Consider the following 25,374-nt stretch of genomic DNA (forward strand, 5'->3'; position numbering starts at 1 on the left):
TGTCCAGCAACGCATTGTTTACACGAGTGCCAGTACAGGACGGCGAGCCGAAGGGGATGAAGCGAAATAACCCGGCAAGGTAGATGACGATGAAGACTAGAGCTACGTTAGCAGGAAGGCGTGCAGCCCGAAGACGGCGTGATGTAGCATGGTCTGGAGATGAGATATCCTAAGATGGCAGAGTCTGTGAAGACCTCGGGAAGGCGAAAGCAGCGAGAGATGCAGCGAGCCAGGAAGACGAAAGCGCGTCGGGTGAGGTCCAGAGGGCAACTATTCAGCAGTAGAACCAAGCGGATATCTGATTGAGAGTCTGTAAGTTGAGGCGGAAGAGGCCGGAAGTCCGAGAGCTTGCTTACCTGGGCAGCTAGGTAGGTAGCAGGAGTACCAACCCTCTCCGTCACCTTTCCACTCCTTATCTGAGCCATGAAAGGCATGCTGCATGATCAAGCTGAGAAAATTGAAGATGAGGAGGAAGTAGGAAACACTCGGCCTTGGGTTCCTTCCTCTTTGTCGAAGAGGCAGTAGAGGCAGGTAACTGAGGTACCTGCCTACCTAGGTAGGTAGAGAAGGAAGGTCGACACTGTGTTAGTTGTAAAGCTGCATGCAAGCCGGACCGTGCAGATGAGACATTGCTATACTAGCCAGTAGGAACCCATCCAGTGGTCGGCCAACCTTGCTGGATGTCTCCACTCCCTGACCGTACTGTTTGTCTCTTCATCGATACACTGTACCTAACACACCGTTCACCCTCCTTACGCCATCACTCTCTTCCATCCGTCTTTCAACCCCGATTTCCAACCACACCGGTCATTTGTCCACCTATCTAGATCACTAGAGTCGTTTCGAGACACACCCCCCCCCCCCCCCCCCCCCCAGACAGGCTTGTTTCCTCCTTTTCCTGACCTGACGCCCCCTGGAAACTCACTGACCACTGTTGCAGCAAGTCACTGACCGATATCTGCTGCATTTGGAAGGCACCAGCCAGGACCTAAAGTATACATACAGAAGGAAGAGAAAGAGAGCCCACTACGGATCTCTTCTGAAGAGTGCCCACATCGCCAACAGCTGTCTTGCATGAGGTAGCTAGAGCTGCACACCAATCGAAGAAGCAAACAACCCGGATGACAATGCAAGATTTATGCCACCCTCAGCTCATCCAGTTCCCTTTTTACCACCAACAATACAGACCCAACGCCCCCCCCCCCCCCCCCCCCCCCCCCCCAAAAAAAAACCCCGGGCATGTAGTATGTGGCTTCCTGGCCTCGAAATACGAGGCCCTCACCCACGCACCTCAAGCCTTTCAGAACGCGTCCTCGCTGTCGGCTATGAGCACATCCTCTCTAAGGTTGTCGACAATAGGACGATGGGATCGAGCGGCCAAGTCCAAAGCCAAATGCTACGCTCGTCACGCCCTTCGGCCAACGCTCAGCCAGCGAGCGATTCTTCCACAATTCTCCAAATCACCCACCACAGCCCTGTGTCACCCTCCCCTCCCCCCCTTCTCTCCCTGCTGTGGCATCATGCAACAGCGACTTGCTTACTGCATGTCAGGCCATCTCATCAACAACCGCTTACGCTTGAGGAAAGCCCACCATCAGTCTCCTCCGACTCCCCGTCTGCCGCAGAAGGGACCCTTACATCCGTGATACGTCACATCACACAAGATCCGGTCTTTGGAAGCAGGCGAAGAATAAACATGGGGAAAGATGCATTTCACACTTTCCTCTGGCAGACGACGGCGGAGAAGCCGGGAAATGACACTAGGAGATAACTTACCTTCGCAGCGATCGGCGTAGTATGATACGCCCTGTCAATGCCATGCTGTCGGGCACGGCAGAGGATTCACTGCACCCTGCCATACTACGCCAGCCGGTAGAGTAGTGGCAGCGACAGCAGCATCGGCGGCGGCGGCGGCGTCGGAATCAGCCAAGGAAGGGTACTGCTACCGTCAGATGCCAGCGGCCCGATCCGATACGACTGGGCCATACCTGTCTATTTGCTTGCTTGCTTGCTTGCTCGAATGGGCGCGTAGGCATGCACATCTTTGTCCGGAAATTGCCTCATGGCTGCTGCGTATGCTTGCTCTGCTGGGAACAGTGCTGTAGCTCTGGCACATGGGCCCTCAACCGTCCAATACGTGAAGTCTACCTTGCCGGGCCATTCTCGACAGCCTTGGCTACGAGGTCATCGACGGCCTGGCCAGTCCTGTATTCAGAAAGCCACGATACGTACACTTCTGAAACAACAAAGTTCGCCTCCATACTCATGTGTGGTGGTGTGCATCAAGTACAATTGCCTGGATCTTTCCGGACTAGTCCACGGGAGCTTGCACAAAGGACCAATCCAAATAACGCATTGATCTATATTAAACCGGCACCGCAGAACACGAGGTGCAGGAGCTACGCTGTTGGGTCTCAAGATTGACGACCTATGGATGATGATCGCCCTTTCTACATCTTCTTTGGCGGGCTCGACCTCATGGAGTTAGTATCGCCTGTCTTTTCTGCCCTTCTCGGGTAATGCGACGTCTCATTGGATCCCACGGGGAGGTACAGCTCAAGTTTGTGCTATTCCTGCACCATCATCTGCTGCAATAATCGATTCGCCTGGAGGGGTGCTGGATACATCCTCCGATGACGCCAATCAAACTAAGCGCTGACAACCTAGAATCATAAGTGTCGTGGATAGAAATGATCCGATGACACCCTGTCAACCAAGTTCAGGCGAAACACCAATGTCATTGCACGTGGTGACAGTGTCTCTATCAGCTGAGACACACCTTTTAACATCGAGTCAACCATGAGCCGCCAGGACCGATTCCGGGGGACTTGAACGTTGTACTGCCCTGCCCCTACGAACAGACCACCAGAGTCGCATGGCAGGCTTAGGGCCGAAGTCAACCATGTGGATCTCGACCACAATCACTATTGTTGCCAAACACGCCTTGTCGGCGTGACTATGGAAGACGCCAGGCTGCCTTCGTCATCTCCGCCAGCCCAGACTTGACTTTCTCTGGCCGCATACAACGGTCCCGACGGCATGGGGTCAAAGCTTTTTCGAAATCCCTCTTCGCGACCATGATTACGCCTTCGGCCAATCCGATGATACTGATGCAGGGTGTTGGTCGAAGCCGAATGTCATGCAAGAAAAAAGGAATCCTGATGTCAATGACCGGAACTGTCCGCTAAACGCCTATGACCTACTTTCACGACTGCAAGTTGCCGTTGATAGCGCACTTTCCTGCCAAGGCAAATCCTTTCCCTTTCTCATAGGCTGTCCGTGGCGTTTCATCCAGGCCCATGGCGGACGGGTAGTTGCAGACTTGATGCATAGAAGGGGAGCAGGTCAGCGAGGCTTGGAAGGCGTCCTCCTCCGTTCACAACGCAAGACCTCGACTCACCAGGCTACACGGCGGCGCAGGTCAGTAGACTCTCCATTCCTTAGCTTGAAGATAATTAGTGCCTTGGATCTAAGCCCGGATGCCTCTGTTGTATCATCTCTGGACTAAGAAGAGAGAGATAGAGAGAGAGAGCGAAACGTTGCCTGGGTTATCTACTGACCTTGGCTTTGGGCCGCAATGGTTGCTAGCAGCAGGCTGAATGGGACAGTGGCATCCCATCCGGATTGCACCCTCGGACACGATTACAAAGACTTGCTTGCCTGAATAGCCCCATGGATTTGGGCCATTGAGAAGCTTGGCAGACAAAGTCGAGTCGTACGGACTCCCACCCCCTGCCCAGAACACCTCATCTCTGTTTCCTGGTCCCTTTGCTTAAGGATGGCTTGGCGAGTGGAAAGTTTCCTACCCTGCGCCCTCGGTTTCTACACGCCCGGGCATTGTATCCTTTGCAAAAGGACCGCCGAAGCAAAGTAAAGCAGCAGGCCTGCCCGAGAAGGCGACTGGGGGTCTCCTAGAGCTCCCCACACAATTCAATGTGCCTTTACCGTTGTCTCAGAGTCTGCACAACCCATTTGCTCACGCTTGGAGCCCCCCCCCCCCCCCCCCCTTCCCCGCCCTGTCTTTTCCGACTTTGTCCTCTTTGCTCCTTGCTCCTTGGACTTATGGGATATCGGCAGTGTGCTTGGGAAAACCCAGCTGCTCTGTTATTGCTTAGTCTGTGCGACATGTGCCGAGAAGTCAGTCGCATGTTGAGCCTCTAACCATTTTTTGTTGCTTCTGTGCAATCTCGAACCAGCCACATCTAGGGGTGGGTTCTCATGGCAAGGTATATAGACACCGGGTTTCCATGATCCTGCACTTTCCCAAGCTTCTCGCAAACCCCGACTTGACCAATTCCATAGAAACCGAGCAACTAGAGACAGTGCCCAAAAATCATTGTCATACACAAAACCCGGCCGCGGGAACACGTTAGAAACTCTTTACAGTCACCGCCAACATACTACATACCCCCACCGATTCAGTACTCGAAGCAGCACGCGTCTTGGCAAATCAAGCCCGATATTTGAACGCCTCGAGAAAGTTGACCGGCAAAAGAGGAATTCCAAAAACAAACAACCAAAGAAAAGAGTAAGTCACGCCAACATCTCTATCTCTCATGACTAGTGTTTAGCTCCCTTCTCGGAGAGGGCCATTCCCTGGCGAGTCGTGTGTAGCGAGCGGACCCGAGACGATTTGCACCAGGGGGGCCACTGGGGAAGATCCATCTCGCCGGTCCCCCCCCTCCCCCGCGGCAGAATCCGGTTCGCCTCCATTACGGGGCTGCCATCTGACTAGCCAGGCGGGCCATTGTCGATGCAACGGCGACAGCGCCGTTCGGTGTGGGGAAGCCAGAAGCTAACGGTCGTCCAGGTGTACCTTCTATTCTACTGCGCTCTTCTTCCTGCGAGTAAGTGAGGACGCGTCCCATGGGGTTTGAGCAGCATGCACAGAAACGACCCGACGGACCTGTACCAAGGCGGAATAGGCGTCGGAGGCACATGCAGGCGGAACAGCTACTCAATGCGCGTCGTAGTGGACGACGGGCAAGTTCAGCTAGGAGAACTTGCCATTGTTTATCTGCAGCGCTGACCACCACGATCATGGGGCTTATCGTGCGGCGTGGTACGCGCGGATCAATGACGGCGGCGTCTCCAAGGCGGTTGAGCATGCCGGCGTTATGGGTCACGATAAACGAGCTTGTCTCCATCAGACGGTCAGATACAGAGAAAGTCGGTCCCGTTGCTGACAGCAGAATCACGTCGCCTAGGTTGAGCAGGATAAAGAGCTGCAAGCAACTCCTTGGCATGACAGGGGCACTTTTGGAGAGTCAAGCGCCGGTGAGTGTCGAGAGCCCCGTACCCCCCATTCCTCCGGTCAAGGTTGCAGTTGTTGTGAAGGGGCAGAAGAGAAGAAGAAGAAGAAGAAGAAAAAGAAGATTTGGGGCATTTGCTAACATGGACGTGTGTTGTGGGCAAAAAAGAGGATCGAGGAGTTGGGGCGTCCGGACCGTTGCTCCAGTGCCAGCACCAGCACCAGTACCAGTGCAAGCATCAGTACCCGATCACCGCCCCTCTACTACGGCGCGACACCCCTCGCCGCCGGAGACGACCGTCGTATGAATCCTCAACAGCTGGCCAAGGTACCGTACCCCCCTTAGATTCACTCCTCTTCCGTAATCTTGTCTCTCTCTCTCTCTCCCCCCGTTTCTGTGCATTACCTTGCCTTGCCTTGCCTTGCCTTACCTTGCCTGATTACTCTCTTCCCTGCAATACTACTACTACTACTACTACTACTCAATCGACGCTTTCTTTTCCCTTTGCCTATCCTCGCCGCCACCCTCCTTCCCCTCCATTCAACTCCTGCAATCGCATCGCGAGGCTGTGCCGGACCAACAAGACGACTCCAATCGCGACTGTTGCTGTAGCCGTTGCCGTTGCCGTTGCTGCAATAAATCAACAATGGACCATTCAGTCGTCATTCGGCCTGTCTGATAGATGCACTTGAGCGGGCGCCCCGCTCTTCTCGTCGGTCGGAGGCCTCGATCTGCATCTGCACGTTGCATCGGCAGCGCGGTCCAGCATATAAACAACCACCGTCATTGAGATATAGCCCGTGCCTGCACATTCCAAGGCGTGGGAGAAGAAGAGAACAAAAGGCACGAAACCAAACAACACGCCTCCAACGGGTGGCGTACCTAGACAAGGAAGGGCAGGCGAGTTGAGGACTGGTCTAGGCCTCGTCCCTGGCCCTCTGAGTTTTTGCGCCTGTCCACGTTCCGAGGGACTGGCAGGCAAGGATACGGGCCGAGTGAAGCTTCGAAAAAAGAAAAAAAAAAAAAAGGTACGTACGCAACTCGACGCTCATTTCTTTTTATTTTTCATGTCCACCTTTGCACATTCATCTGTGGTAGCTCCGTGTTCATTTTTGTCTCACTTTTCTCTCCCCCCACTCTCTTCCTGCCCATCTCAAATCACTGGCTTCTTCCCCTTGGGATTGCATGCCAACAGAAGGAAAAGCCGTCAGAATCAGTGCGTCCCTTGTGGAACAATTCGGACGGGATCTCAAGAGGAAAATGCATCTACGCATCTGGCAGATGATTTCACACTTCTGGCATGTCTTTGTTTCATCTCTTGGAAGACCTCAGTCCTCCTTGAAGCCTGGAGAGATGAGAAATACAAGACCAGGAGACGCCCAATTCCACACCAGTGTCATGTTCCCGACATCCCAAGCGGCGCTTCCAGCCATGAGACATCTCCCACGCTCCCGCACTCGCTTCCGAGGTGGACGTGAGACGTGTGTATTTGGTGTGGGATAAGAGGAGAGAGAGAGGTGGGGGGGGGGGGCAAGGGGGATGGAGGGAGAGAAAGAGAGAGAGAGAGTGTGTGTGTGTATGCTTGGCCGGTTTACACTGCACGACTTGTCATCTCTCGCCCTTCTGCCAGCTCACTTGACTGCCTGCAAAGTCATGCACGCAAGAAAGTACACTGTGGTGTCTGGTAGTATTGGATTGTACCTTGTCTCTCCCATGTTGCCTCCTCTCTTCACCTACCTCCCCCCTCCCCCCGGTCATCTGCTCTTGACACTGCTGCTGTCGATGCTGATGGTGCCGGTGCTGATTGATGCTCATGCTGCTGTCGCCGCCGCCGCAGCAACTCCTCATCGGTCGGGCTCAACAAGACCCAGGCCCAGATCGGTCAACAACCACCCCCTCTTTCTTCTATCTTCTCCCCTAGTTTTCATTCACGCAGGTTGCCTCCTCATTAAAGATGCTATTCCTTGGTTCTTCCTGCTAACTTCCCGCAGTCGTTGCGCCGCAGGTCACTCGTCTGTCACTTGTCTGGGCATGCTCGCGCCTGAGACAGATTGCACACACGCCTCTCTGCAGCAGCTATAGCTTCCTGGACGCAGCAACGGCACAGCCTCGAGTTCATTTTACAAACCCTCATCACCATTTCCCCCATTTGTTTCTCTGGTGGGAGCCATGATCTGACTAGTGCCGCCGTGCAAATAGGAGTTCGAACCATCCACGGGATATGACTACCTCGACATACACGCTTCTAGCAGTGACATGCGGTACGTAAAAATTATGTTGGTCTTAATGGCCGACGGGGGAACTATGGTTTATTGTTTCTGTTGTTTCATCTCCCGTCCCCTTCCCCTGCCAGGGCTGCAATGTGTTATTCTTCTCGACTGTGCACCCCCCAAGCCCAACCGTTTAGCAAGTGCAACTTTACAAGCTTTGTGGAGAGACAGACCTTCTCGACTCGGCACGCTCTGTTCTGGTCGGTGTCCCAGCCTATCGGGGTGGTATGCCTCGAGCACGGGAAATACGTAAGTCGAAGCGAGAGGTCTAATCTTTGCAGCGGCATCAAGAAAGACGGACAGGTGTGTGGGTAGCTGCCTTTTGGTAGCCATCGTCCAACTAGAAATCCGCGGGCGTCCCCGCCTATCGCCGATGGACGGTGGTGTGGTGTGTCATCGCATTTCCTGATCCTGTATCGGCTGGCCGTTGTGCAACACACTGCTGGCAGTAGGACGAACTGGTAGCACTGACACTGTGTCTCGCATGTGGACGCGGTACAGCAGTTGTCGTGCCAGGCTTCCAACCCTCTGCTTTGTACACAGCTTTCAAATTCGGAGGGGGCCGTTCGGGCTGACGGGAAACGTTAGATACGAACACAACACCAATGCTTCTCTGTCGACGATCGAAGGCCCTTCGCAACAGCCGACGCTCTTAAACCTGTTCAATCCACCTATAACCAACGCGACTCCGTACTCCGCTGACGCCAACTTCTATCACCCAACTGCCCCTCACGTCTTTCCCAGCCTGGACGTCAGGCCTCGCCTGGGCTCAAAGTAGGTTGCGCACTATCCCATCCCCCCCCCCCCCCCCCCCTTTATTTTCTTTCCTTTTTCCTTTTCCCCTTCCCATATACTGGCAAGTACAAGACATGGTTTTGTCCTCTCCCGTCAAAGATGAACCATGATCGAGTTCACACACTTACCTGACAGCAGCACCTCTTCGGCGGGCATGGCACATGCCCATCGCTCCACAGCATTACCGCATCCTGGCACACACATCACCGCTCGAGATCAGTATTCCCCGGCGACGCCATCTTACAGGAGGGTGTCTGAGCACCAGCCTAGATCTCCATCGTACCCAGCCGCTCTACGACACCATCCCATATCTCCGACTTCCAGCCCTATCACCGGCTTCAACGCACCCGCTTCCCTGAGAATGGATCCAGGCCATTACACCTCGTCTCCCTCTCGGACACAGACGAGTGTGCCTCCGCTGAGCCCCATCACAAACCTCGGCATCCTCCAATACACGGATGGCATGCAGGTCAAGGTCGACATCCACGGCAACATCGACAAGGGCTTCTTCCAGTCTGACGGCGATTGGACGTGTTATAGGAGGAACTACTTCTCCTGCATTTGCTCGTTCGGACTGACTCCACATTATCCCGGCCAGGTTTTGCAGTTCACTCAGCAAGGCTCAACGCAGCCGTACTCTGTCTTGGGCTTTGCCATGTCTATCTCGGCCGTCGTCGCGGAGAACGACTCCCATACGATCGAACTGGTCCAGCATACGCCCAAGAGGGACAAGGGCCCGATTGAGAAACCTGGTAAGGTGCGCCTTCACCCGAAGCATCCTCAGATGTCACATCCAATGGGTCTGTACCATAGCGACTCTGGGCTTGGAGGTCTGTCGAGGATCGGGTTCCCAGACAGCGGGGGCTATGGTGGGCAACAGGGCGGCGACCCATATCAGACGGAACATACTTTCGAGCGCATCCAGTTCAAGCAGGCGACAGCGAACAACGGAAAGAGACGGGCTGCACAGCAGTACTACCACCTGCTCATCGAGCTTTGGGCGGACATCGGGTCACAGGGCCCGGACAACTTCATACGGATCGCGTACCGGAAGTCGGCCAAGATGATTGTGCGCGGCCGCTCTCCAGGTCATTACCAGAGCGAGAGGCGTGCCAGCACCAGCAGCGGACCAGGGGGGTCAGGTGGTAGCTTCACGGGGTACCCGACCAACTCGATCATCGGATCCGACTTTGGGGCCGCTGGTTCTATGGTGGGGGGAGGCTACACGCCAGGGTTTGATGCCCGCGGGAACACTCATTACGGGTCGACTCGTCACCACCCCGAGCTGGAGCACATGTTATCTCCTGAAGATGCGAAAGCCATCGAGACCACGAAGGACTACCAGTATTATCCCGGCGCCATGTACGACGGAACTGATTCGAGAGGGGTAGACATGTTCGACCACCATCGACATGGACAGGACAACATGGTACCACAGGTCGGTTCAAACTACGGTTCACTCCACGATAGAGTCAAGCGCGACCCCGAGATACTGCCAAGCATTTTCCAGCCCGGAACGCTCATGTCGACTCAAAGATGCGGCCCCTTCGAAGGCAAACCGACTTCCAGTGGCTACTACCCGGCCATGGCTCCGCAATCCGGAGTCAACGTCACAAACTTGACTTGAGCCCAGATGAAACACCTGGATAGACCCCGGGGTCGCTACGACGAATCACAATCCTGGACGAGACGAGCACCACGGCAGCATGCACTACACTTGGGAAGGACGCGGGCAGAATTCGCGATCTGCCCAACGGTCGTCCTTCCTCTGGGCAGTCTTATTCCGGGTTCACTTCCCGAGGACATCAGAAATTGGGCATAAAACTTGACTACGAGATCTTAACGTATGGGGGAAAAGCAAAACACGCGCATCAGTGCCGCGATACCAGTCCATGCCCGAACATGACTGACTGTGTGTGGGGGGAAGAAGGGTAAATACAAACCAAAAAGAAGGGGGAAAAAACCAAAATCAGGGATCAACGGCGAACCGGCGCGTGGACAAAAAGAGACGGGATAACGTGTGGCTTTGGAATATGAGGGGAACAGAAGGGAGGTCGGCCCAGTATATCCGACATGGACGCATCACGGGACGGAAAAGTTTGGAAGAAAACAACACACGCATGCCGGCCAGGGGCCATGACTGGGTACGGTGAATGATAGGCATTGTTAGGGATACCCGCCACGCACTTCCTTGGCCTTCTGGTTTCTTGTCTCTTGTTCGGATTTTCTGTTTGTCTTCTTTCCTTGGATTATTATTACCTTGTTTGTTGGGGCCTCTCCTTCCATTGTTCGCTTCGATGGTCATGCAGTGTTTGTTTCTTGTAATAACCCGAGAGGATACGGAACATTCGCTTCAACAAAGATAGCCTATTCGTATTGGTCTTATCACTTATGGGAGATACCAGGCAACACGAGAGGTGGGACAGAGAGTAGCAGTCGCGAGATGGGAAATCGGCCGGTCAAAGGAAAGCAAACACATGCGCGCGCACGTGCGCACGGAGAGAAAGACGGAAAGTGGAAGGGGAGCTGAAATGCGCGCTGCCACGTTGGAGAGCCAAGTACTGGGGAAGCAGCGGCAAATGTGCCGGTGTCATGACGGTTGTTGTTGTTGTTATTGTTGCTGTTGTTGTTGTTTTGTTTTATCTTATTCTTCTGTGTTTTTACTTTTCAGAAATCTACCAAAGTTACAAACCCCTGGCACTCCTCGACAATAACAACAACAACAACAACAACATTCTATCCTTCACGGGGCATGGATTTGGACACACACTTGACACCTCCCCCGCTCTACTCCCCCATCCCCACGCACGATCACCGCAACAGCCCCATTCCGGTCCGCATGACCGGCCCATGTTTGCTTACTTGTTTGTCTGTCTGTAATTCAGAGCAAGGGTCCAAAGGTCACGGGCTCCACCGGGCGCTAGCCACCCTCAACAGAGTGGGTGAGTGATGGAGGAAAGCCAACGACGGCTATGGCTGGGACGCCACGATGTGAACGTGGAAAAGCAAAATAGGCAGGGGTAGATTCGAGAAGGGCGCTACGCTTGCCCTGTGGAGCCTTTGCAATGCCAGCAAGAAGAGAGAGACACAGAGAGATACACTCAGAGAAAGGGGGGGGGGAGAGAGAGATAGTGGCTAGTGGCTAGTTTGCAATTCCCTTGGACGGCTTATTCCATCTCTCCCCTCTTCCAGCCATGCCAGCCACTACGCCCCCTCCCCCCCCCTCTCTTTTGTACCATGTAAACAAACCAATTCCGGTAGGCTTGGCCTAAGAATCCCCATCTATCCTCAATCGGATGAGGGGAGGCGGCCTCAGATTGCGCGAGGACGGTGGGCAAGGCCGGCAAGAGATTTCGGCACCGATCTAGAGTCCGCTAGCGGGCGGTGTGACATCAACAAATGGTCTGGGGTTGGGCTCCAAGGGGGTTGAGTGTGAGTGGTCGGGGCTGGCGGGCAACCTGGGCTTGGTATTTCCTCTTTTCTCTCTTTTGCTTTTTCAAGAGGGAGGGAGAGGAGAGGGGGGGGGGCTCTTCTCCTCCCTCTTGGATGTCTGGCATAAGGCCATGCATTGAGACACGGCTTGTAGATATACAAGGCACGGCACATGGGCATACAACCAAATGACGGGAGAGGAAGGGGGACGGGGAGGGATGGAAAAAGAGGGGGGGGGGACTTTGTCAGTATTCGTATCACGGGAAACGGTTACTACATGATTCCCGCCGATATGGTACTATACGAACCTTGTCGGAACACAGCATGAACACACGGGAAGGAAATAGGGGTGGGGTTGGCAGGGGTGGAAGGGGAAGACGATGCAAGAGGAGGAGGGAGAAATGGATTCTTAAGAGGCGAGCTTTGCGCGGTGCGGCGCAGGATGGCTGAAGTGTGCAAGAGGGGGAATCGCCAGACGGATAGCACGCCGGTCACATGGGTGACATTCTCGAGGGAGGGGATGAAGGTCCTTTGCGTCTCGCATAGATTGCAGAAACAAAATGCACTTATAAGCTCGACAGCCGAATGGGAAGAGAGGAGAGGCAGGGGAGGGAGGGGATGTGTAGCTGAAGATGCTGACCCAGAGACAGGGGGGGCAAAACAGCGAGGGAGAGGGCTGCCTCTCGGATAGTCGCCTCTCGGATAGCTGTTGTGTGGCAGAGAGAGCACACCTCATAGCTGGAGTCGCACGGCGTCGGCGGTCCTGATAGTGTACCCTTGTGATGAGGTTTTGTGTGTGGCGGGTTTGGGAAAAGGGGAGGAGGGGGGGGGAGGGGTTTGTCGGATGGCAACCGGTTGGTTCTCGGGTCCGTATGTCCGTATGAAGAGTTGTGCAACGTTCCCGGCTGTTCGGTTCGCCGAACTGCCCCTTGGCTTGGTGATACTAAGCTTGGAATCGTACCATGTATTGGAAACTTACGTTGGTTCGTATGAGGTGCGTTATGTAATTGATGTGATGGAAGTACGACCTGAAAGTTCTCCTTCAAAAGAAAAGATAGCATCAATTGCTTCGCCAGGTCAACATACCCATGAGCAGGACAGCCAAAAGAAAAAAAAGAAAAAAACAACAACGTGCAAATGCCAAGGCGGCCGGAGCTTTTGAACAGACTCGGTGAGGAGGAAGAATTTGAAAGTGTGAAATGCATGTCTTGGATTTATTTGCCCCCGCCTCCCTTTTCTCTCCGCCCCCGTCCGTCGTCCACCTCCCGTGGCTCTATTCGGTCGAGATCCCCGGGGTGACCGTCAGGACCTCGTCACTGGCTACCAAGCGTCATGTACGTGTCGGGTCGCTGTGTAGGTCGAGTTTGAGCTGGCTCCACCACCATCCTGGCTGATGTCCAATTAAGGTTTTCGAGTGACAGTCCGGAGGGAGAATTTTTGCACGGACGTGTTTTAGGCTCGAGCCTAGCGGAGACAACGGAAGGTTTTTTTTTTTTTTTTCCTTCTTCTTCTCTCGTTTGTTTCTCTATTGGTGAGGAGAAAGAGGGGGTGCTAGAAAAGTGCGACCGGGCGGAGGAATAAGAAAACATGTGGGAAGCGGAACGGCGTTTTGGCGGTGGGCCCCAGGCCTGGACTATTCATCATAGACTTTGTCTCTGTTGGCTGACGAAGACGCGCTAATTGCGCCGGCGGCAGAGAAGGAAAATGCAGCTCAATTCCGCCAAGATGGATTGGGAGAAGACAGATGTCTGGGAGGAGACGGTTCTATAGCGCGTCGAATTTATTCAAGACAGACAGACAGGCAGGGCCTCCTGCCGCGCGTTGAGCCACTGGGCCTAGCAACGACCCTTGCATTGTGTGACGGTGATGCGATCGGGTTCCTAGGTTGGGTTGGGTTGGTCGAGCATTCAATAGGCAGGCGATCAATGGTGCCAGGTTCAGAAACGAAGTGACCATCGAGAGAACGGGCGATCGACTTGCAGACGACGAGCAGATAATAATGGACGGTGGACGGTGGACGGTGGACGATGAACGGCGGACGATAAACCGACTGAGAGGCGCCGGCGATGCAGGCCAGGGCTGCAGACGGGGGGGGGAGGGATACCTACAGTACCTATTTGGGGATGGACAGGGGGCGGAGATGGTGCACAGTGCGCCGCCGTTGGGCCACGACCCTTCACCGAGACGGCCCGGATGTGGGCCTATCAAGGCCGGGTGTGTGATCGTCCGATCGATGCAATGCCGCTGCCTTGCCTTTCTGCCCTAGGCAGAGAATCCCTCTCGGATCTTGACCTCACCCCATCGCTCTTTACCCACCGTCTGTCTGTCTTCCTCTCTCTGGCCGGTTTTCGACCGCGATGCCTGCCTACCGGTACACTACCTACCTTACATCCTCCATCCCTCTGGACCCTTCTAGCCGTCATCGCTTCCGTCCCCCTGGTCCGGCCCGGACATCCCTTGCTTCACCAACCCTCAACTGAACGGCACGCGCCGAGGCGACGCCCTGTCCTGAGACCCTTCACCGAGAGGCACTGCCGTCTTACATCGCTTGCCGACCATGGCACTCCGGGAAAACACCACAAAGTCTAGTGATCGGCAGGTATCCCGCCAATGCCCCTCTCCTCCCCTCCCCTCCCCGGAGAGGGGCTGTCTCTCGTCAGCATCAGGCCCCCTCCCCTTCCTCGAGTCTCAAGAGCCGTGTTGAAGTGACACAATTAAATCTCTCTCACTCAGCCTTGCTGCCCGCCGCTCAGAATTCCCTCCGCCCTCCCTTCTCGGCACACCACCCTTGCTCGCCTTCTGGGGAATATGCGGTCGAGCTGATGGCCCACGCTTCCGCCTTATCATATGAAAACTATCCCCTAATGAACCCATCATCGTCTCGTCACTTGCCGCCAAACACCGCGCCGTATTGCAAGGTCGCACACCAGTTATTACTCTCTTTGCCGCCACTCCGTCAGCCGAGCATGCCGCCTACCGAGATATCTCGAGCCGATGGCTCCCCACCCGGCGACGAGACCCCCAAGCCAAGCCATATGAAACCGTCTGCTATTTCGTGCTAGGGGGTCGGTTGCGCTACCTCCCCCTCTCTCGCTCCCTTCTTCGTCCCGCTGTCGTTGTCTTCGGCTCGCCTCCTTGCCTAGCGCGAGTGCAAAAGGGCTCCCCTGGGGGGGAGAGGGGGGCGGTACTCTTCGTAGATGTCTGTACGGCTTCTCAGCTTCTCTCGGCTGTGTCTGGCACGTTGTCTCGACAAGGATGCGGGAATACGTCCAGATCTCCCTTGATTATGCCTCTCACTGGTTGTCGCGTTTGTGCCATCCCCCTGCCCAGGTGCCGGGCTCGACACCTACAGACTTAAGATTTGACTCCCTTCAGAGCTCGCCGAACAAGTCGCAAGCCACGCCACAGTCAGCCCCGTCAGAGCCTGTTCCCTGCTTCAGAGTCAGATGACTTGACGATTATCTAGTGCTGAGCTGCTAGGCATCATTGGGTAGGGGCCCGGCCTAACGATATCTTCGTTATTCCGCCGGTCCACTGCAGCGGGCATGTGCGGCGTACGTCATGAACAACTCTGCATGCTTGCCCTCCCGTCGATCCTTGTCGTGGGCTGGTCCGAGATGGTGGGTTTCGTTGGAGTGAGCACTAACTCGGCAATGTAACGTTTTGCTGTGGCTAGAGTGACGGTGGCCCGGGCCAGCGCTGCCGCGCAGCACCTTTTGACTGATTTCCGATCTGGCCACCAACGATTGCAGCCAAACGTTGTATCGATGGGCTGGGTACCAGTGCTGTACGCCGGTTCCGCGATGTCGACACACTTTCCCCGTCTTTTTTCTGCTCCATAGCCTGTCCCACCGACTAAACAAGCACAACTCGCCCACAGAACGCAGGTGGGATGTGGTATCGTGATGACACACATCATGGCGCTACTCATAACGACGAGGACTAGAGAACGTAGCAAAAACATATCTGCTTTCAGTTTCCAAGCGGTAGTACAGGAATATACCGGCCAGGGTCGGCACATGCCAGGTTTCCGAGCTCCGGCAACAATGCACGTTAGGGGTGCCTACGGATGGTTCTAGTCATGGTCATAGACAGCTCAAGGTCTTCGATCCGTTATATCTCAAAGTTTGGGCCCATAGTTTGGTATTGAGACCTCCGACGTCTATCGGTGGCCGTTGGTTTTCGCTGAGGCGTTGATCATGGCGCAAAGCTTCTTTCTAGATCGCAAGACAGAAACCGTCTGGGCAGACCTGCATCACCTCTCATCTTCTAAGTTTCCGTATTAGCTGTCCGTGGTCTTCCAAAGTGCCATGCTCCTCCGGGGGACTGCCGCTGAAACCAGAGATACCAGCCTTGAGATCCAACCTTTACCTCTATTCTGACATCTTTTAGCCTCTAAAATACTGTGCCTCGATGAATGCATTCTGAGCTTGTCATAATCTACAGGATCTGTTTCGCGGGTTTGGCTCGTATCCAACTTTATACCTGAAGCTTGCCATATTCGTTGACAGGCAGACACTAAGTGTGTCACTTGAGGCATGTCGCCCTAAAGGCAAGTCGCTTTGCAATTGTTCTTTGCTCTAGCAATGCATTCGCCGTTTTGGAAGTAAACACAGCCGAGCCCAAGGGGAGACTTGCACAGGAGTCTCCGTGAGTGCTGAGGCGACCGTGTCTTGTAGCGGCGACCCTGTTGGAAGACCGTGAAAGGGGTTTGTGAGGCTGTGCCTGGTATATGGCTGAATGAGCTCGACCGTCAATTTCACTACGGGTTTGGTTTCTTCCAGCCTCAACCAGGCATCAATCAACACCGACTCGAGCCGTCTGGCTTGATACTTGTGGCCAACACCTCGATGGTCAAGGACAAGGGAATTACAAAGCAGCACATGGGCTTCGTGGCTTGGGCTTATTTTGTTGTCATTGGACGATTTAATGGCATCTATTCGGAGGGAAAGTGAAGCATGTGGGTAGATAAGCTGTTTCTCTCTTCCTTCAGCAAGAGTTGCTCGTAAATGACCTCTGTTCTGTGTAGATGGCCATGAAGGGTCATGGTCGAAATTCGGAACGGCTCGATTTGTGCCAAGAGAAAGAGGAACTCGATTTCCTTTTGAGCGAAGAACTAAAGGGATTAGGTAAAGAGCCAACCGCGATGAATGGCTGCTATCGTTCTACTGTATACGGAATATGCCTTCGAATCCTGATGCTCAAGGCGTGCTTCGACTTCACGGTGCCGGACTGTTCAAAGAACTCGAGAAGACAGCCCGGTCTATTGAGGCTTTTATTGCAGTCCCCAGCGTTGTGAACTAGTCCCGGAAATTCATCGCTAACCCGCGCGTGTGTTATTACAAGTTCCTGCTTTTCATCCGCTGCCCCGAATCCGCTCAATGCCTGTAGATGGCATCCGCCATCTTGACAATTTGACACATTTCAACGGCGTCGTGGACTCTCACAATGTCAGCTCCACCCTGGACAGCCGAGACAACCGTCGCCGCCGTGCCCCAGATACGCTCCTGTGGCTTCGATACGCCCGTGACCTTGCCTACGAAACTCTTCCTGCTGGAACCAATCAGCCAGGGGAAACCTTCCAGGCCCGGCCAGGAGCGAAGCTCGTCCATATGACGCAGGATCTCAAGGTTCTGAGCCCCCGTCTTGGCGAAACCCAGTCCCGGATCGAGGATGATGCGCCAGCGACGCACGCCCGCCGCCTCCGCCTCGGCAACGCGATCGAGCAGCTCACGCGCAATGGTGGGGACCAGCCCGTCGGGATAGTCCGTCAGGGAATTCATGGTGGCGGGTGTGCCGCGCATGTGCATGAGGCAGACGGTGCGGTTGCTGCGGGCCATGGCGCGGAACATGTCAGGGTCAAGCTGGCCGGCCGAGACGTCGTTGATGATGTCTGCGCCGGCGGCAACGGCGGCCTCGGCCACGGAGGCGCGGTAGGTGTCGACGCTGATGGCGATGTGGGCAAGCTCCGGGAGGCCGCGGACGAGCTTGATGACCGGAAGAACGCGGGCGAGTTCTTCATCCGCGGGGACCTCGGGGCGACCGGGGGCGGTGGAGCAGCCGCCGATGTCGACAATGGTAACGCCAGCCGCGGCGAAGGATTTGAGGGTTGCGACGAGGTTTTGGGGGTTGTGGACGCCGCCGTCGGAGAAGGAGTCTGGGGTGGCGTTCACAATGGCCATGACATGGGTTTGGCGGTTGGGGGAAAGGGAGGCCAAGGGGGGTTGAGAGGAGGAGATGGGGGTCAGCGAGGAGAGGGGTGCTGCCGATCGGGGCAGCTCGTTGAGGTAATCCAAAGTGAGTTTCCACGGGTTGGAGGCGTAGAGAGGCTTCTCCGGGATAAGTCTGTCGAGTGTTAGTGGATGGTCGCGAGCAAAGGATGAGAGACGTGCTCGGCCAGGGGTCGGAGGACAAACTCCCTCTCAGGGATGCCAACGTGAGGGACAGTGAGGCGAGGATGCTCGACTTTCTCGTCACCATACAGGAGGACGTCGAGATCAATATTACGCGGACCCTTGTCAATGATTTTCTTACGACCCATTGTACGCTCAATGTCCTGGAGCTCATCAAGAAGAGCCAGCGGCTCAAGTTCGGTCTCGACCTGCATCGTTCGATCAGCCAAAGCTCAACCGATCGAATTCGCATGGCGCTTGATAATCGCAAAATGGGCATGAGAGGCAGGGAGTGCGAGTGTCTCGTAAGGCCAAGGAACCACTGACCTCGCAGACGCCATTGACGAATCTATCCTGCTCTAGAACATACATGGGCTCCGTCTCCCACAGGCTGCTGGTGCGCTTCACCTTGATGCCGCGACGGTCCATTTGAGCACATGCCTGCTCGATCCAGGCAACACGGTCGCCAAGGTTGCTGCCGAAAGCCACGTATGCGGTCCTCGGACCCTTGGGACGGGCGGCGGCGCCGTCACGGGCGCCGCCGCCGCATCCACCGTTGCCGCTGCAGGCACACCCGCATGCCGACCGGGTCTGGCCGGGGGCGGTCATGATCGACGACGGCGCCCGGCGGGTTGTGGTGGTAGGACGGGAGGGGGAAAAGCGGCCGAGGGCGGCGGGACTGAGAGCGGACGAACTACTGCTGCAGCAGTGCGTGGGCAAGGGGGTTGTGCAGGAAGCTGATGCTGCTCTCGTCGTGGCCTGGTTCCGGACAAGTCGCGGTATTAAGGTATGACGACGCGCATTGTTGCTCCGTGCTAGGGCACACACTCGTGAAGAAAAGGAAAAAGGGTGGCGGAGGGGGATCGGGGGTTTCATCATGGGAAAGTCGACAATGCGCTGCGTGCGCCCACACGCCCCAATATGAGTTTGTCGTTGAGGGTCACTGAGGGGAGAAAGAATCTTGTTTGGCAGCCAATGAGGTTTCGGCGCGGTGGTACTCTCAGGTCCAGCAATGAATGCTTAGGTAATTGGGCCAGGGTGAGGGACGTGGGAGATGCGCGTAAAGTGAGTGGATGCGGCGCGCGACGGGTCAACATTCTCTCTCCACCCTTGGCACACAGTCCGTACATGTCGTCAGGGTCTGGACCGCTGCACTGTTGTTTAGGTGTCGTTTACAATGAGTTTGGAGCTGCCTGAACCATGAAATGATTCGGAACAATACGTACGAGGTCATACCCAACCGCTCTGGAACGGATAATACCGGTTATTGACTCGGGGCCCGTAGCATATGATCCGCGTATCGTGAATTATGGTGGATCTGTAGACCGTGTCCGAGAAAAGAAAAAAGAAATAAACCTTGGGACAAACGTTTGAGAGGAGAAGACTCCCCGCAAAGCTGCATCCTAGAGATGGCGGATCCGAATGCGATGATGAATCACTAAAAGATGCGTAAACGACTTATGCTTTTGTTTGTAATTGGTGAACATACGGATACTGTATGTCCCGCTTCTCGCTTTGCTCCGGGCCTGGTCCTCGGCATCTTTCCCCAGATCCACCCCACTGGGCCTCTGCGCCTTACCTGAAATAGCTTAGGTGCCCAGGTCACAGGCGAACCTCGGTCCAGCAGGGTGCGCATGGCAACGCTACTCCGCCCCTTCTTCCCCAGAAACCATGCTTCCTTTGATACCGCCGCCAGAACCCTTTTAACCAGATCCCTTCTCCCCTCTCCAAACCCTTCCGTTCCTTTCCCTCCGTTCGTCCACAAAACCCTCAGTCTATATCTAAATTTCTTGTACCGCTTCGCCATTTTAATATACCCAAACCTCCAAGTGTCAGCCCATACAGTAAATCAGGCACAATGGCTTCCCCTCGTAAGTCCCGTCGCACCACTTCCCACTCCGCTGTCACATGCGAGTCGAGTCGCGACACTGGCCGCAAGAAAGAAATCGTAAGCTGACACGTTTCCGCCGCGACGACAGAGCAGATTCGCACTCCCATCACCGATCTTTTCAAGATCAAGCACCCGATTCTCCTTGCCGGCATGAACGTCGCCGCCGGTCCCAGGCTGGCCGCTGCCGTCACCAACGCCGGCGGTCTTGGTGTCATTGGTGGTGTCGGCTACACACCGGAAATGCTGAAGGAGCAGATTGCCGAGCTGAAGGAGTACCTCGACGACAAGAACGCCCCCTTCGGTGTCGATCTGCTCCTCCCTCAGGTCGGCGGTAGCGCCCGCAAGACCAAGTAAGCTTACCTCTTCCTTTTTAGGATAAGACGGTGCACGTATCGCATCTCTTGACGTTACCGAGGCTAACCACCTGCTTCTCCAGCTACGACTACACCAAGGGCAAGCTCAACGAGCTCGTTGACATTATTATTGAGTCTGGCGCCAAGCTGTTCGTCTCCGCCGTCGGTGTCCCCCCCAAGCAGGTTGTCGACAAGCTGCACTCTGCCGGCATCGTCTACATGAACATGATTGGTCACCCCAAGCACGTCCAGAAGTGCCTCGATCTCGGTGTTGACATCATTTGCGCTCAGGGTGGTGAAGGTGGTGGTCACACTGGTGACGTTCCCACCACTGTTCTCATCCCCGCCGTTGTCGACCTTTGCAAGAACCACCGGAGCCCTCTCCTCAAGGGCCCTGTTCAGGTTATCGCCGCTGGTGGTATCCACAACGGTCAGCTCCTGGCCGCCTCGCTGATGATGGGCGCCGGTGCTGTCTGGGTTGGTACCCGCTTCATTCTGACTGACGAAGCCGGCGCCCCCGAGGCGCACAAGGAGGCCGTCCGCACCGCTGGCCACGACGACAACATCAAGACCCTTATCTTCACCGGTCGTCCTCTGCGTGTCCGCAAGAACCCTTACATTGAGAACTGGGAGAATGAGCGTCAGCAGGAGATCAAGGAGCTCACTGCCAAGGGTATCATCCCTTACGAGGCTGACCTCGACAAGCTCATGAACTCTGGTGACAGCGAGGGCGGCAGCAGCGACGCAGATAACAACGCTTCCGAGGTTGACATTGATGACGCCCTCGACCAGTTCCGCCCCTTCCTCATGGGCAAGGCTGCCGCTGTCTGCAACGAGAAGAAGCCCGCGAAAGCCGTCATCGACGAGTTCGTCAACGACGCCGTTGCATGGCTGCAGAAGGGCAACAAGATGATTGCCAAGCTGTAAATCTGTAAAAACCTCATGTTTCTATTTATGAGTCGGTCGCATCTTGGGCGGCGTCAGGGCATGTCCGGGTCTGGCGCCCACCCAGGGCTTGGAGTTATGATGCTCAAGTTTTGTATATATCAGTGACGATCTAGGATGAATGACTGCTAGCATATCATGAATGATTTACATACATTTCCTCCCCCCCTTGCTTGTCAATGAGATCCCCGTGTCTGTGCTTCAATTGATTTTCTAGACATGAGCAAATGCGGTCAGACGGCGATGCCAACGGGTGCCTCGGTCCGTGCGTCGCTGTCATCGCACTCTCTTGCGCCCAAGCCTCGAGGAAACTCTGTGAATATAAAACCTTGCAGGTATGGGAAGTGGATACTTCACATGCTTTTCTGCTGTGCCAACTGTAGCCGCCAGAGGGCAACTCCAAGTATTAAACACACCAAGCCATCAGGGTCACCACAAACCAGCCCCCGTCTATCCATGATGCGGTGGTAACAGCGAAACTTAAATCTATTCATTCATGTTTGTGTATTAAAACTAACCAAGTAGCAGCTTCATCACTCCCCTTCGCCGGCTCTGTACGCTTCATGTACTGGGATGCATCAAACAAATGCCCCCAGCATGCGTTTTCCCCCCCTACCTGCCAGGCCTGAGACTCACTTGACAGTCCGTACGTGACGTGGCGCCCGTGGTATCGTTTCTCGCATCCGCATGACAATTTGCAACGTTCCGGTTCTTTTCCTCACTGGCCCCGTGTAGGATCCCAAGGACGGCCCTCTCCAATAACGGGCTATGGGCGCATCTCTGGAAAATTGGTGGCAAAGTGAGAGGGGGGAAGCAACATCGTTCTCGTTATTGCAACTTCCTTGCCACTATCGTCCGCTCAGCTTCCAAGGTAAGCGCGGATGGCACCCTGCAGCTTCTGGCTAGCCTCGCCTGCCAACTGAGTAAGGTTCTCGAGATCGTCACCAGCCGTGATGCCGAATTTGCGAATGAAGTCTTTGGCCGCGCCCTCGAGGTCGCCATACTCCTCCGCGGACTCATCCTCAGGACGGCCGAAGTATGCGTTGGACGAGATGGAAGTAGCACCCTCGAAACCTTGCAAACGAGTCTTCGCCTCAGACTGGACGCTGGGGTCAAACGAACCCTTGCCAAAGAACTCGTCGGAGGAAATGCCCTTCTGGGTACCGAACTTGCTGCGAGCATAGTTCTCGCTGTCATCTGCCATGTTGTTAGTCACGCGTGCTTCGAGTCATGGTGAAGTCGAGTGAGTTCCCTACCCTCAGCCTTGGCCTTGATGGGACCAACAGAGCCGAAGCCACCCGCGGCGGCCTTCTTGGGTGCTGCGGCACCCTTAGGCCCACCAACCTGACCAAAGCCCAGCCTGGCAACACCCATGCCCAAACGCTCTACTTCAGCGTTGGACTTCTGGCGGGTGTGGCTGGAGGACCCATAGCCGCCCTGGGGGCTGGTAGGGGTGGGAGCCGCGACGGGGTCCGCCTTGGTAGAAATCTTCTTCTCCTCCTCGGCCTCGGGATCATAGCCCAGCTTCGCGATGCGCTTGGCCTCCTCCTTGGCCTTCTTCTCGGCTTCATCGAAGTCGATGACGTCGCTTGCGACCTTCTTGACACCAAGCTTGGGCGCCTTCTTGGCACCAAGAATGTTGACCTTTCGGGGCGCTCCAGTGGTGGCCGTCTTGCGAAGGGCGGCGGAGGTGGTTACGCGGCTGGCAGCGGGCTTGTTGTCGGCCTCAGGCTTGGACAAAGGAGAGGCAGACCGAGAGATATCCTTGCCGGCACCGTTGTTGGCGTTGAGGAAAGGAGAAGGAGTTCGGCCGACGGTCGGAGGGGTCGCTGTGCGGGATATAGGAGGGGTGGGTTTCTTGATGGAGGGTTTGTCCCAAGATGAGAAGAAATCATCGTCGGGCTCTCCAGCAGGGGTCGAAGCGTCGGCATCGGCGGTGTCGTTGATAACAACCTCACCGGGGTAACTGGGCAATCAGCTGGTCGCTCATGTGATGAATGTATTGCCATTACGTACTCTTGAGCATCTTTTGCTGCGCGGCGCTTCAACTCGTCCTTGTACTTGGTCGCAACGTTGGATTGGTACTTGGTCTTGGGGTCCTTGCTGTTGAGAGCGGCAGTTCCTCCGTTCTGCTGGAAGAACTTGGTTGCCGACTCGTTGCCGCCCACCTTCATCATACGGAGCTGATCCCATTGCCACTCTATCGCAGGAGTTAGTTTAGGGGAAGGACGAGCATTGCGGTCGGATACATACGGTCGAGATTGGTGGATCGGACGAAGGAGATATGGACACCCAGATTTCGATGGTTGGACGAGCAATCAAGACAGAGGTAGATGCCAAAGGGGACCGATGTCCAAGTCGGGTACTTGGCGCCACAGTCGAAGCAGATCTGCCGTGCGCGATCTCGTCAGCAGTGAACTGCAGTCCAAGTCCTGGAAAGAGGGCGGGATTGTTGGGCATACCTTGTTCGCAGGCTTGGTCTTCAACTTCTCAAAGATCTTCAGCGACTGCTGCTTGGAAGCGAGGGCAGCCATGGCGACGGTACGTGCAACAGATCAGCTGTGGGTTTTGTTGTCCTGAAGTTGAAAGCGCAACCGCTACCGAGTTGTAGGTTGGAAGGGCGAGGAGGAGGTGCGGATTGCGGGTATATGTGGATGCGCCAGAGCGATGCAGGGAGCGGAGATAATTGAATTTCGTGTCCAAAAGTTCAGGAGGCAGTCGCCGCCCTTCGGTGAAGTGGTATGTATAGAGAGCGCTAGTCCTGATCCGGCTAGTTTTGCTTCCCCACAGTGGACTGGCAGATCGGATTCTGCCAAGGGCGGTCAAGAGGCTTTTGCAAAGCTCACCTGGCCCAGCCAAGCTAGGTAGTATACGAAAGCTCCATCATTCGACTGCCCGAGCTCTTCCACGACCACTCATCTAGCTACTGCGGTCGCACGATGGCCGACGCCAAACCGCCATGATGAAGATGAATACACGTGCGATCGCAATTCGTGCACCTACGGGATTGGGCCTTGGGCCTCGACTACAACCCTTGCTACTACTCCAGAGGGGCTATGCGACACAGACTGGTCTGGGAACAACGTCTGCGCCTGGGTCGAAACGGAAAACAGTCACTCCCTTCAACGATAACGGATCGGTCCCTTGGTCGCAACTTTCGACGGGAGAAAAAGCGGCTAGGGCGACGCAACAGAGCTTCAACTTCGGGTTGATTCTGGCCGGTCTGGCAGTGACGGCAAGTCATACAACCTTTTACCCCGCGGCAAGCCTCCGCTAACGCTTGGTGCGACGGTACAGAGCGGCGTGGTTTATGTCTTATGGTCTGATGTATTCTCCCCGGACAGCAAGGTCGCCCATTACAACCGCGTTGTCGACAGGATTAAGAGTGATCCGAAATGCATTGAGATGCTCGGAGACCCAAAGAAGATTTCGGCGCATGGGGAGGAGACAGGTAACAAGTGGCGGCGGGCTCGGCCAATTGCGTACGCTGCTAGGATCGGGAATACCGTTTGCAAATAGCTAACTGAAACAGCTCAACAATCAACACCGATTCGAGAGGACACGAGCATCTGCTGATGCACTTTCATGTATGTAACTCGGGGTATTCCGGCTTGACCTCCTGCTAAGAATGTCTTAGGTCGAAGGCCCCCTCAATAAGGGCGTCGTTTACCTGCACATGATTAAAACGCCAAGCGCCGGCGAGTTTGAGTACAAATACCTTTACGTCGATGTAAGAGGGCAACAGAGATACTACCTGGAGAACGCGGATACTGCGACAGGCTCCGGGAAAAGGGGGGTCAGGTTTCTCGGTATCAATTGGGGCTGATTGTATGGTAAATCTGGTGGGTTGATAAGGGACATGGCCGGGAGGCGTTCTCTGCATACTGTAAGATAATAAAGTCCACGTTGGGGGTTGGGGGATAAAGATGTGTAGTGCTTGGTTCAGGGATAGCAACCCATCTTCAAGTTTAATGTTATCTCCCAGGCACAACCGGGCCCAACCTACTCAGGAACGCCTGCTCTGGACGCTGCCCGTTTAGTCCT

General features: G+C 55.2%; 5 protein-coding genes across 5 annotated transcripts; 3 read left to right on the top strand and 2 right to left on the bottom strand.

Annotated features, from left to right (window-relative positions):
* Positions 1-8,423: 8,423 nt before the first annotated feature.
* On the top strand, positions 8,424-9,944 carry GLRG_06073 (NDT80/PhoG like DNA-binding family protein; the record flags this gene model as incomplete). The annotated part of the gene is made up of 1 exon (XM_008096758.1): positions 8,424-9,944. The coding sequence occupies one exon, from the start codon at positions 8,424-8,426 to the stop codon at positions 9,942-9,944; it is 1,521 nt and encodes a 506-aa protein (XP_008094949.1).
* Positions 9,945-17,127: 7,183 nt separating this feature from the next.
* On the bottom strand, positions 17,128-18,750 carry GLRG_06074 (dihydropteroate synthase; the record flags this gene model as incomplete). Its single annotated transcript, XM_008096759.1, has 3 exons — positions 17,128-18,094; positions 18,166-18,350; positions 18,469-18,750. The coding sequence occupies 3 exons, from the start codon at positions 18,748-18,750 to the stop codon at positions 17,128-17,130; spliced, it is 1,434 nt and encodes a 477-aa protein (XP_008094950.1).
* Positions 18,751-19,999: 1,249 nt separating this feature from the next.
* On the top strand, positions 20,000-21,312 carry GLRG_06075 (2-nitropropane dioxygenase; the record flags this gene model as incomplete). Its single annotated transcript, XM_008096760.1, has 3 exons — positions 20,000-20,012; positions 20,121-20,382; positions 20,469-21,312. 3 exons carry the CDS (start codon positions 20,000-20,002, stop codon positions 21,310-21,312), a joined length of 1,119 nt encoding a protein of 372 aa, XP_008094951.1.
* Positions 21,313-22,189: 877 nt separating this feature from the next.
* GLRG_06076 (uncharacterized protein) lies at positions 22,190-23,864 on the bottom strand (the record flags this gene model as incomplete). The annotated part of the gene is made up of 5 exons (XM_008096761.1): positions 22,190-22,527; positions 22,587-23,296; positions 23,347-23,530; positions 23,584-23,719; positions 23,793-23,864. The coding sequence occupies 5 exons, from the start codon at positions 23,862-23,864 to the stop codon at positions 22,190-22,192; spliced, it is 1,440 nt and encodes a 479-aa protein (XP_008094952.1).
* Positions 23,865-24,289: 425 nt separating this feature from the next.
* Positions 24,290-25,156, top strand: GLRG_06077 (uncharacterized protein; the record flags this gene model as incomplete). The annotated part of the gene is made up of 4 exons (XM_008096762.1): positions 24,290-24,565; positions 24,628-24,812; positions 24,863-24,917; positions 24,968-25,156. The coding sequence occupies 4 exons, from the start codon at positions 24,290-24,292 to the stop codon at positions 25,154-25,156; spliced, it is 705 nt and encodes a 234-aa protein (XP_008094953.1).
* Between the last annotated feature and the right edge of the window lie 218 nt (positions 25,157-25,374).

The sequence above is a fragment of the Colletotrichum graminicola genome (assembly GCF_000149035.1).
Source record: "Colletotrichum graminicola M1.001 genomic scaffold supercont1.22, whole genome shotgun sequence".
In the NCBI taxonomy this organism is placed as follows: Eukaryota; Fungi; Ascomycota; class Sordariomycetes; order Glomerellales; family Glomerellaceae; genus Colletotrichum; species Colletotrichum graminicola.